The 13,070-nt window shown below is 33.5% G+C and overlaps 1 protein-coding gene across 2 annotated transcripts in view; it reads left to right on the forward strand.

The window, feature by feature from the left end:
* The window catches only part of LOC106873920 (unconventional myosin-X), a 545,087-nt gene that overhangs the window by 474,705 nt on the left and 57,312 nt on the right, over window positions 1-13,070 (forward strand). For both annotated transcript variants that reach the window (XM_052971791.1, XM_052971792.1), the window contains 2 exons: window positions 7,426-7,653; window positions 8,060-8,191. In XM_052971791.1, the coding sequence (XP_052827751.1) occupies window positions 7,426-7,653; window positions 8,060-8,191 (360 nt within the window). The remainder of the gene's footprint in view (window positions 1-7,425; window positions 7,654-8,059; window positions 8,192-13,070) is intronic.

Here is a 13,070-nt window from a genome sequence, read left to right on the forward strand (position 1 = left end):
GGAAACTTCTGGTCTCACATTACATCCACACACCCATTGGAAACAGATGCAGCTTCTTTTACTTTTTAATCCTTTTTGCTTTCATAAATCCTTTCCTTCAAACATTCATATGTCTAAATTAATATAGGTGTCTAAATTAATATAGGTGTCATCATCATCATCCACAATCACACAATATGGATATCAAATACTGGGTTTTATTGTTTTCTTCTTTGTGCATACTGTGAATCCTTACCAAAATTACCTTTCTTATTTCTTTACTGCCCACAAGGGTCTAAACATAGAGGGGACAAACAAGGAAACACAACGGATTAAGTTGATTATATCGACCCTAGTGCGTAACTGGTACTTATTTAATCGACCCCGAAAGGATGAAAGGCAAAGTCGACCTCGGCGGAATTTGAACTCAGAACGTAACGGCAGACGAAATACCACTAAGCATTTCGCCCGGCGTGCTGACGTTTCTGCGAGTTCACCACCAAAATTAACTTTCTAAGACAATAAAGTATTCAAAGGAAGGAACATTTCTGGAGTACTTACATATCTGTTTTGATATCCAACCATTCCAGCTGGAAGTTTTGGAGAACTGAATCCAATACTCCATTGATAGCTGGTTCTATTTTATTTTTGTTGGTAGGCATTCCACTCACTTCTTATTTCTACTTTTAAATTAGCATATTTCAACATCTTTTCTACTTCCTTGTTTGAAACGGTTTAGTCTAAAGGAATTACATAATCTATCATGAGGCATTACCTTCTTTCTATGTCTTGCATAATGATATCTAATTTGCAGTGTTCAATTGTTCTAGATGTCTGGATGTCAAAATCCTATAGAATTTTTGGTTTATCTAGTACAGGCTTGTATCACTTGTCTGGCATGTTGTATTCACATATAATACAAAGTGACTGGTGTCAGTTGTGATAAACTGTGACAAACATTATCATGATGTTGTTTATATTTCTTTCTGTGTTAACATTTAGGTATCTTCAATATTTTTCACTCACTGTTTACATAGGCACTGCTTGTTCATTGAATCAGTAGAATAGATACTATTCCTCACTGAACTAATGTTTAGAACTCTATAAATCTCTACTTCAGAGACTTTCCTATGATAAGTTGTAATTTTTTGTGGTGTCTCTGAGAAACTGTTCAAGTAACTGCATTTCTTTTAACTCTTCCTTTTGCAAATTATCATGCATTCATATATTTTCTTCTCTTTAAGTATGACACAAGTAAATCCTAGTTCCATTGCAACTCATTCCAGTAGTTCTTCTTCCACTCTTTGCAATGTTGGGATCTACTAACTTTTGTTCTTTATTCACACAATCAGAAATACTAATAAATCCTTTCTCGCCAATCTTCCATTCCATGTATAAATGACTGATATTGGCCCTTGGATGAAGTACTCCATGCATAATTAAGGCTTTTTTCATTTTTCTGCTTAATGCATCTATTTTATTTCCCATCCAATTCACTATTCCAGCACTTATATAATGCATGGCTACAACAACCCAGGCATTGATCAGATTTAACTGATTCCTTGAATTAGATTTGGACTTCAATACAAGCTTTAATCTCTTCAAATATATTGTTTTCACTTTTTCCTTCATTTCCATATACATAATATTACTGAGTTCTAGAATTCCTAGATACTTGTATCCATTGTCATCAGTTTCTGAAATCCATTCTTCCAGTAAGTTTATTCCATTAAAATGCTCTCTCATTGCTCTCTTCATGGCTTAAGTTGCACATTTTAATGTACCAAACTCCTTTCCAACATCTCTGCAACACACATTTACTGTTTTAACAAGTGAATTGATCTCTTCTTTTAGACTTTAGGCTTTCCATGAAGGCTAGCTGATTCAGAGAAGATGTGTTTCTTCCTAGTTTGTTGTTCCTATTGATTTTCCTATGTGTCATTGAAATTGTTAGTAACGCAATAGCAAATAAGGGAGAGAAAGAATCTCCCTCTAGAAGACACCTCTTTTAACAGTTACACTTCCCAGCGATTTCATGCTCACTATCAAGTCCATTGTACAATGCATAGTGCTATCACTGAAGATGTCGGTTAGGTTTTCTGCTCTGCCAAACATTCTAAGTGACCTCCACAATCCAAGAATGGTGCACAATGTTGTAAGCATTTTTGAAGATGACCCATGCTCTCTGTCATCTCTTGCACTATTCATTGCTATTTTGTCAATGATCCGATGGTCATTGGAGCCTTTGGGTGTATTCTTCCCCCGCTTCTGTTGAATAAATAGTAATATGTTCTGCATTAAATGAAAATATGTTTTCTTGTATCATTAGCATATGCTCCCAACATATATTTAGTTTTATCAATCCCATCATTATTGCTTATGTTGTAATAAGAGGAAATCTATTGATTTCAACTTTACCTTTTATCATTCTGTAGTTGATGAAGCACTACAAGTCATCTACTGCTCAACTGTTACTATTTAACTGTTATTACTCAACTAAATGTTGTGCAGTATTTAGTTATGGGCCTTTATATTCTGATTTCAAATCCTAGTGGGATTTACTTTGCTTTTCATCCTTCTACAGTCATCAATAAAATTAGTGTAAAGAATCAATTAAATCAATCATATCCACCTCCAAAAATCTGTGAACTGATGCCAAACAGAGAAATCATTATTATCCTTTTTTGGCAAATAAAATTTTAAAATCATTCTAGTAATAGTAGCAGTAGTAGAAGCAGCAGTTGTAGTAAATGTGCCCTTTCATAGCAGAATGAATTTTTGAATTTGTTTTTGCTCTTTTTCCTGACAATATCTGTTGATTTTTTTACAGTCCTTTTTAACTGTCATAAAGCAGATTTGTCGGGTTAAAAAGAAAAAAAAGATTGCTGTTTCTTTTACTGTCAAACATTGCAAGGAACAGGTGTGAACCATCTTATTCTATTTAAACTTATTAGATGCAAAAAAAAATATGGTTAAACTTTACTTTTTGTAAGTCTAAAGCTGGTTGCCACACCCAGGACTTAGTCTACAGGAAAATCCTCCAAAGATAGTTTGAAACAAATCTACTTGCTTTTAACTCTAATTAGAATTATTTGTTGTGACTAACATTTATTTCACTTGTTTTGATGTGGAAGAGAAATTATAATTCTGTTGGTCTGAGCTCAAATTCCAGAACTCAAACAGCTTTTTTACTGTTTTTGTTGAGTAAAGCTCAATTAGCTATTCTCTAATAGATTTGTGAAATAAACTGATTGAAGGTTTACTTATGATCCTTAGAGAAGATACACTAATATGTCTAACTCCAGACTGGAATAATACTTAGTACCACATTCATGCAGTAACTGATAATGTGGTGTGTAGCTTAATAATTGAGGTACATTGCATTCAGTTTGCTATAATATGTCCAAAGTTTGAGATAAGAATTCATTGTGTAGCACCAACTAGCTGTTCTTAAGTAAGTTTTTCATATAGAAACTGCAATTTAATGCTTAGGACAATCTTTTCACCTGAGCAACACATTTTAAAACTAAAATTTTGGGGGAGACATTAAGATCTGTTAGTATTTAAATATAATGTGTTACTAGTCACATATCTAATTATATGTAAAGTTGTCAAAACAAATATATTTTACAACTAACTATTCATAAAAATTGATAACATTTGAGTTAATTTCTTGTTACATGTAGAGATTATCAACACACTCAAGTGTCATGACTCACATTTTGGAAATATCTGGCTTAGAAGCAGTTCTGGGTCAAGCTATCTTTGTTTTTGAGGAATGTTTTACTAAGATTTATGGACTCCAAACATACAGTCCTTGCTTCAAAGACAATTGGAAGTTTATTGAGGTAGGTTTAGCTGCTACACCAGGCAGGTTAGGCCATCTTATAGACGCTTCCTCCCAAACTTGTTTTGATGATTCAGCTGAAGTGGAAGAAGTGGCCTTGATGCATGATTTTTTCTATTTCCTTGTGATATGCAATTAATATGTTGCTACTATACAAAATATACCAATGTTACGATGTGATTTGGGGGAGATTTGGTTGCTATTTCCAGGATGCTTAGTAATATGTAGAAGCTCTTTTGTTGGCTTCTTGAGATCCCTAAAATGATGGGGGGATCATGCTTGCTCCACCTTTGGTAATAGTTTTACTTAATCAGGATTAACTTTGAACTAGATAACATGAGTTTCATTAAGCTTGGCTGTGAAATTTATGTCAATGTTAGTTTACAATTATTATGGTTGTGTTCTAGTTGTATGTCAGAGATTTATGTTGAAGGTTCTAATATAACCATCAGATGTAGACATTAAAATGTAAAATATATCATAGGAAAATTTATGTAGAATAACCTAGCATGAGAATAAAAGATAGTGGTATCCTTTTAATGGTGAATATATCAATGGTGTTATTAAGCCAAAATAGCTGGGTCCTGAGTGTCTGAATCAATATAATGTTTGTTGGATTTTAATGGAAAACAGTAGACAGGACAAAAGGGTTATCTCTTCTAATAATTAGGATTAACTTGATTTTTACTATCCTGAATTGAACATAGTGATTAGATTGAGTTGATATTTGCTAAACAAATTTGATATCAATGAGATTAAGCATGTGTGTGTGTTTTGTGTGTGTGTAAGTGACATCATGTTAATCAGTTGCCTGGCCTTATTAAATTAGATTAGGATGTTGTTAACTATATTAGGCAGATCTTGACTAAGTTAATATTGAATAAACTAAGGTAAATCACAGCCAATATTGCAGTACAATTTTACCAACAAATTTAAAATCCAACAAGATACTGCAACAGTGTTAGACACATTGCTGCTTTGAAGACATTAACAAACTAGTATTTAATTGTCAATGAAATTTCAAGATTATGGCTAATACTTATTACTTTTACTAACATGATAAATCAAACTGTTTTAAATTTTTCATGAGATTCCATTTCTCACTGTTCCCTATTATCTGCTCCTTCAAACTATTATTTATCAAAATTTGAAATAGTTCTGTAAAGTCACTAATCTCATTTTCCAAAAACAAAACAGAATTATTTAACCACAATAAAATATTAAGTTAGTCACTGGAGCATCAGATTCACAATCATGAGGTACTGAGTGCAATTCCTGGACCAGGCTGTGTGTTGTATTCTTGAGCAAGACACTTCATTTCACATTGCTCCTGTTCACTCAGCTGTAGAAATGAGTTGCAATGTCTCAGGTGCTAAACTGTGCTGGCCTTTGCCTTTCTCTTGGATAACATCACTGGCGTGGAAAGGGGAGGCTGGTATGCATGGACAACTGCTGGTCTTCCATAAAGAACCTTGCCTGAACTTGTGCCTCAGAGAGTAACTTTCTTGGTGCAATCCCATGGTCATTCATAACCAAAAGGGGTCTTTGCCTTTACCATTATTTTAGAAATACTATGTTAGGAAGTAGTTGTTTATTCCTTAGAACAATTGATATTATGACAATTTTCTCATCCTTGGCACCATAGCTGTAGTCTGATTGAATTATTTGAGCATAAGAAATAGTGCCTGACAGTAGTTACAATCCTTTATGTTCTGATTTCAAATCTTGCCAAGGTCAATTTTGTCTTCTTTCTTTCCAGGATAAATAGATAAAGTAGCGATCAAGTACTGGGAGTGATGTATATTATTATAAAGTTTCTAAGATATCGATGGAATTATATAACACAAGACATGCCAGGCTATTATTAGTAAGTTTCAGGAATATGGTAAAAACACTACATTGGATTGATTTAAAAGAAGAAAAAATGTGTAAAGTCTCAAAAGAAAAAAGGTTAGAATACATAAATTATTGTAGATAACCATTCTGTGGAGTATTTGACTTAGTGGAGCCTCTAATAAGATATAGGTCCTTTCCAATATCTGAGAATTAATTCAAGATAAAGACCAGAGAAAAAATCTCTCTGACATTGAATGTTTATCGTATCTTGATTTCTCTGAATTGTCTGACATTTAAGCTTCTCAATTCCATTCATTTCTGTATAGTTTACGGAGACAAAAATATATTGATTTTAATGTTCCGTTATTATCATCTGTACAGTAATGGCCCATGTATACCAGTTTTCGTAGTCAACAGAAATAAAAAGAACTTAGAATTGATATCATGTATGGTAATTTCTTTTTAGCTGAGTTTTATTTTGAGGGTTAAAAACAGACGTCATTTGATCTACTCCTTTTGGTTGAGAAAACAGCAATATTTGCTATTGAAATCTCAGTATTGATTCTACCATATTGGCCACTGATTGTATGAAGGAAAGAAACCTCAACCCTTCCTACAGACTATTGATCTTGGATTCCTAGCTTTCGGCTTTGGTGCTAGGAAAATTACCCAGTAAGATATACAAATAAATAGCACTGTTTCTGATAGAATCAGGAATCAGAGAGGAAAGCAAACCAATAAGAGGTGGATATTGATTTCTTCTACCCAACACTACAAATGGTCAATATATTTCTGCTGTTGGTGTCATTATTGTTGTTGTTGTAACTGCTGCTGCTGCTGCTATTATTATTATTAGACTCTTTGAATTTAAAAGATCATATATATTAAAGGGAAAATGAAACGTTAAGTGGAATGAGAGGTGGGAATGTATAGAAAACTGTTTTCTTTTGCTTTGTTTGTTTGTTTGTGGGGAACTAAAAAGATCGGATTGATACCCTCTGTCTGAGAATCTATTGATTCTTACTTGAGAAAGAAAAGGAAAACAAAAGATGAACCAGACTATTTTTATAATCTTGTTTTTGTTACTGCACACTTTAAAATTATATTTTACAAATGTACCAAGAACACAGGTTCAATTCAGAATTGGGATTTCAAAGTAATTCTTGAGTTTGTTAACTGTTGATTATGTTACCTGCCTTTGTCACTTGTGACAACTAGAATAATTGGTTGATTTTCGATATAATTGCCATTGTCTGCAAATCTAAGTTTATAGTGTCTTATATTTTAGAGAACAGACAACTTTAATAGTATGGTATAGCAGAGATTCCAATTCACTTCTCATCAAAAATATATCATTAACTCAATGATATGAGCTATAATTCTGTTGTAGTAGGAAAGTATAAATGCTAAAGTTATTAACTAGACTTCTGCTACCTGGAAAGGTGAAATTTATCTTATTCCACTCGTTAAGAATCTTAACTAATCAATCCAAAATACTGTCCATTAATGTATTGTGTTGTTCATGAATTGCATTGTGTTGTTCAGTCAATTATTTCAAATCTTAGATTATATTTAATCCATTTATCTTTAAATCATTACACTTGTTTCTTGGAGAAAATATTCACAAATTCCATGTGGATAAGGTAAAAAGGTTAAAGCATGTAATGTTTTAGATTTCAAATGTGATAACTTTGTTTCCAGACTTGTTTGTATGAGTCAACTATTAAAAACTATTTGGAATCATGTTTCTTTTCTTTCAACAGGAACTAACAAAATACATTCGAGGAGAGGAAACCAATTCTGATTCTGTGATACAATTTCTGCAGAACTTTGTGAGATATGGGCTGGAACGGATTGAATTAAGGGACGAATTATATTGCCAGATAGTTCGTCAGACTCATAGGAACCCAGATACTGATGCTTTGATAAAGGCCTGGGGTGTGATGAGTTTTTGTTCTGCTGCTTTCTCAGCCAGCAAAACATTACAGAAGGTAATATTAGTAACCAGTTCATGTTACGATGCTGTTAAAATATTGCTCTTATTTATTTGTTATCTTTATTTTTATTTTTTTCTTTTGTAAATTGGTAGAATTTAAATCTTTTTTCTGTATTAAGTTACTAATATTCACTGAATCATTTGTCATATTACAAACTGACATCAAATACATAGCATCTACTGTAATAATATGATACTGCATAAAGATAAGCGATATAATCTTGCTTACATATGTGCTCAGACTTTGAGATAGCTGTACTCATTGATTACATTCTAGGAAATGTCTTGTTTTAAATGTAAAATTTTATACTTAACAGCCTGTTGTTAAAGTTAACATGCATTTGCATTTCCTGCACACCTGTAATTGCTTTTATACTTTTTTTGTTTGCTGTTTTTTGTAGTATTTAGTCTCATATGTAAAGAAACATATTGGTGATGAAACAGTTGGTAAATATGCAAAAATTTGTTACTCGCAATTACGAAAACCAAGAGTAATGGCTCGAAAATTTCCACCATCTGCAAGTGAGATTTTAGTAAGTACCTGATTTATTATTCAAAAGTTTGTAGGATTATTTTTACTTATCATAGAATGGTTGTTTAAATAATAACTTACCGAGCTAACAAGGAATTATAGAAGTTGATGATGACGACGATGATGATAATGATATTAACCAAGCTTTGAAGTCAATGAGAGACAACAAACTCTAAAACCAAAACTAAAGATGAACAATATAGATTTTTTAATATACAATGCATAAAGATGTATGATTATTAGGACTCAGACCACATAAGTATCATAATCTAAGTGACTACATTATCAATTACTCCTGAGAAACCCTGCTGCATCTCCTTTTTAGGATATATGTTTTGCTGGTAACACACACACACACACACACATGTATGGTCAAAACACTGGAAAAAAAACTATAATTGATGACAGAGATGAAAAATTAAGGTATAATTTTTATGATAAACTAAAACAGCTCGAGAACGTATAACTATCAATGTACAGCATTCTGGGATTATCTCTTCTGTCCAAACTTGTAGTAGCTTTTCTTTTTAATTTTGAAATTGATGAGGCATTATAAGCTACTATATTCTTTCTCATATGATTCTATACATTTTCTATAGGATCCAGGTTGGAGATGATCCTGACCATTTATTGGATTAGATTTAAGCCAGCTCCTTTATACATTTTGCGGAATGGAAGGGTGCACTTTCCTGTAGGGATATAGTGAGATTATAGATCATTATATGATTAGGTAAATTCTTGTTGAGTGTATGGTTGTATTTTTAGTTATAATTCAAATTGTTGCTCTTTCCCTGACAGAAATATTCTATTTATCACATAGGGTGGTCATTAATTAACTCCTGCAAATTTATATTTTGGATTGCATTTTGAGTTTAATCCTTTTAATAACAGCCTGTCCAAGGCTGCCCTGGCTGTATGATATAAACTCCTTGTTTTAAAGTTATCCAAATTAAAACCTTCCATCAGAATTCCTTGGTAATTTATGTTCCAGATCACGATTTAATAATGACAAGGTTATTTTTCTAAATACTGCATTCTTTTCGAAATTAACTGAAACAAGGTAGTGTGTTGCAAGAGAAATTTGGTAATGAAAGGGTTAATGAATGACAGATGAAAGAAATCATAGATACTAATTGCTTAATAAATCATTTGTCACAAAACAGACTTTAAGCTAACTCTAATTAGATCCCAGCATAATTGCAGATGATCCAGATGTTTTTTTTTTTTTTTTTCAATGTAAACTTTGCTGGATGCCTTGCAACTAAATTGAAGTCATTCTGCAATCAATATCTCATTGTCTTGGTGCTGCATTTTACTGTTGCTGGCATTTGTGCTTGTATGGAACTGCTAGTTGTAAATAAGGATGCTGGCATGTGACCAGTTTTGAAGAGTTGTGCCACAAAGTTTGATTAATCTTCCAAGTGATTTATCTCTGCTTTTCTTGACTGTCCCTACAGTATTAGCTGAGATGACATCTTCAGGAAGAGCTGAGTAAATTCGATATGAAATGGAAGTTGAAATTCAAAAATTATATTTCATCATAATCATGTGATCACATAATTCAGGGGTTTTCAAACTTTTTGATTTGCGGACCCCTTTATATTTCAGGCTTTACCTTAGGGACCCCCTTATAAACACTTATGAAATTTATACATAAATATTTGCTTAAAATAACATATTTTTACATTTATTTATTTAACAGTATTTAGCAAATAGGTTTATTGTCAGTTATACACACAGGATTTTTTAATACATACTTAGTGAGAAGGATGTGCTTGCTTGGCTCTGCATGGACCCCCTGTCTTGGCTTTCCACGGACCCCTGTCTTGTCCTTGCGGACCCCCTGTGGTCCGTGGACCACAGTTTGAAAAACCCTGACATAATTGATCAGACTATTGGGTGTTTCTATATGTCACTGGTCACAATGCACTTTGCATTGTTTTAGCTTCTGAATGATGCTGTCTCACTGGCTAGATGAGCAGGTGAACATCTCCCCTAATTGGAAGGCCAGCCCATCATGGGGTTATCCATTTACAGCTGAGTTAACTGGAGCAATATAAATTCACAGCCTGCCTGGGAACTGAAACCGCAATCTTATGATCTTGAGTGCAACACATTTAATCACTAGGCCACATGCCTTTACATTCCATCATAATACATCATCATCATTGTCAGCATTAACTCGCATCTGAGTAGCAGATCTGTAGCCAATGAGTGAGCCTCTTCATCTTGATCAGTGCAAAATTTACTGGTGACTGACATATAACCGAAATTAATTAACTTCGTTACTTGAAAATATCTAATTGATAATTAGTTATAAGAAAAATAATAAATTTCATCTTTTGTTTTTCAATCTTTTGTCCAGGAGTATATTTAGGTTATTTGTGGAATCTTATGGAAAGTTTCCTCTAATACATATGCATACATATGTGTATGTGTATGTGTGTATTTATTATTATTATTATTATTATTATTATGAGATTTTCTTCTTTCAATTTTGTTTCCATCTTCTTGATATTTAGGGCAAAGAAACTCACTTTATTCAATGATAGACCATTGAAATAATCACACCAGATTAGAGTTGTTGCTGTTCTTGTTATTATTATTATTATTATTATTATTGAGGTGGTGAGGTGGCAGAATGATTAGTGTGCCAGACAAAATGTTTAGCAGCATTTCATATGTCTTTATGTTCTGGGTTCAAATTCCACCAAGGTCAACTTTCAGGGTCAAAAAAATAATACCAGTTGAACACTGGGTTGATGTAATCAACTTACCCCCTCCACATTACGTGTCCATACCAGCATGGCATCTATCACTCTTGTTACTTTACATTTGATTTCTCTTTTGCCTAGTTCTTCTCTCATCTCATCTATGCTTCATCGTTCATACACATTAAAATTATACATCCAGGAGAACATGCTCTCTACAATCCTCTCTAACCTTCAACATCCTCTGCATTCAGTGTCCTCATCTCACAACTATGCAGCATCCCAGTTTGTTCACATGCATCATAAAATTTACCCTTTGCTCAGAGAGAGAGAACTCCCCACCCCGTCTACAGAGGTAATAGCTCTTTGAAGTTTACCTACTCTAATGTAACTCTAGCAGCTGTGCTTTCGGTATACTCTCCCTCACTGCTGTGAGGAGTCACAACTGTCAGAGGCAAAGTCTAGATAAATAGATAGATAGATAGATAGATAGATAGATAGATAGATAGATAGATAGATAGATAGATATAGAGAGAGATGGAGGAGGGGAGAAAAGTAGGGGAGAGAGAGAGAAGCAGAAAGAACAATTTAAAGTTAAACTAGAGTAGAACAGCAAATTTTTCTTCTCTTAAAGGGATTTTATCCTTTATATATGCTGTTCAGTATTTATGTGTTGAAAAAATTTATCTTTCTACTTGTTCTACAATACATTTCAACACTTCAAAAACAAACTTGTGTTAGTATACATATGACTTAAACTAGAGTATTTTTAAAAGCTTTTGGTGTTAAAATTTGAACAGTTATAAATATATGTTACTATCTTCTTCACATACAGAAGTCCCCCTTCAAACATTAGCATATGAAGTAAACTTATAGCAGTCACTATTTGTATAAAATACAAATCAGAACTTAATCATACTTACTAAGCCCACTTGCATACCGTACATTTGTAAGTCACATGATAAAACAATATATATATTTATGTACAATACATCGAGGATTAGAGAACCTAGAATATGTTTAAAATGGTTCAACAAGAGTTTTGCCAACCTTTGCTTTGGAATTTTAAACAGATCTGAATACATCTTGTTATTCTCTTCATGCACAAGCCAAATAACAATGCAATAGTATTAAAATATTCCTTCAGGGGCATCTTTGTAACTTTTATTTTGAAGCCTGTCTGTTATAGTGGCCAGCAGAGGGTTTGTCATACAGCAAAACTGTGGGCAGTCTTTGAATGTCCATCATAGAAACTTGCCCTGTCTAAAACAGTTCCAACTTTAATGACATGGCCTTGACACTGTTGACTTTCGCCTGTTTAAAGACTTCAAAGTTGGTAACAAGCTTACCCTAGCGGTTCTTGTTGATGGTGGAAATACCCAAGGAGTCATATATGATGATAGAAGGTGACAAATGGCTCAAGAACCAGTCAGTTCTACAGCTTTGTGTCTTTTTTTTTTCCAGATCTTTATAGACTTCCTGAGATGTTTCAGTTCCAGATTTTTTTGGACCAAATGTTTGCCAAATGGTCTGGTTTCTTCTACTAGTCTGTTGTTAACCCCACAGTTTATTTTAGTCTCTGATGTGATGGTGCACCGTGCACCAGGTAGCTGAATTAGTGGACTGACTTCATCTTGTCTCACCTGTGGTGATGCAGGAAAGGTGGTAATCTTTCAGAGATGGAATCCTGGTGGAAAATTTCTTTCCTCTTCAAGCTGATATCCATCCTGAAGAGATCATCCAATACACACCTCAGTCAGCAAAATTTTATTGGTTACATATGCAATTCAATATTTTTTATTTTGTCTTGTGATGCTGAAAGGAACATTAATGTCTCCAGTTCTTGAAGTGGTGACATAAAATTGAACTTGTAAAAAGACAGAATCCACTTGGGTCAGTTCAACAATTTATCAATGAATTTGATCTTGAAATTTATTGATGACATGGCACTTCTTTACACAGCTGTCTTCTCTCTCTCTTTCTCTCTCTCTCTCCCTCCACTCTCTCTCTCTCTCTCTCTCTCTCTCTCTCTCTCTCTCACACACACACACATATATCATCATCATCGTTTACCGTCCACTTTCCATGCTAGCATGGGTTGGACGATTTGACTGAGAACTGGTGGACCAGGAGGCGACACCAGGCTCCAATCTGATATATATATATATA

Source organism: Octopus bimaculoides, chromosome 11 (assembly GCF_001194135.2).
Source record: "Octopus bimaculoides isolate UCB-OBI-ISO-001 chromosome 11, ASM119413v2, whole genome shotgun sequence".
Lineage (NCBI taxonomy): Eukaryota > Metazoa > Mollusca > Cephalopoda > Octopoda > Octopodidae > Octopus > Octopus bimaculoides.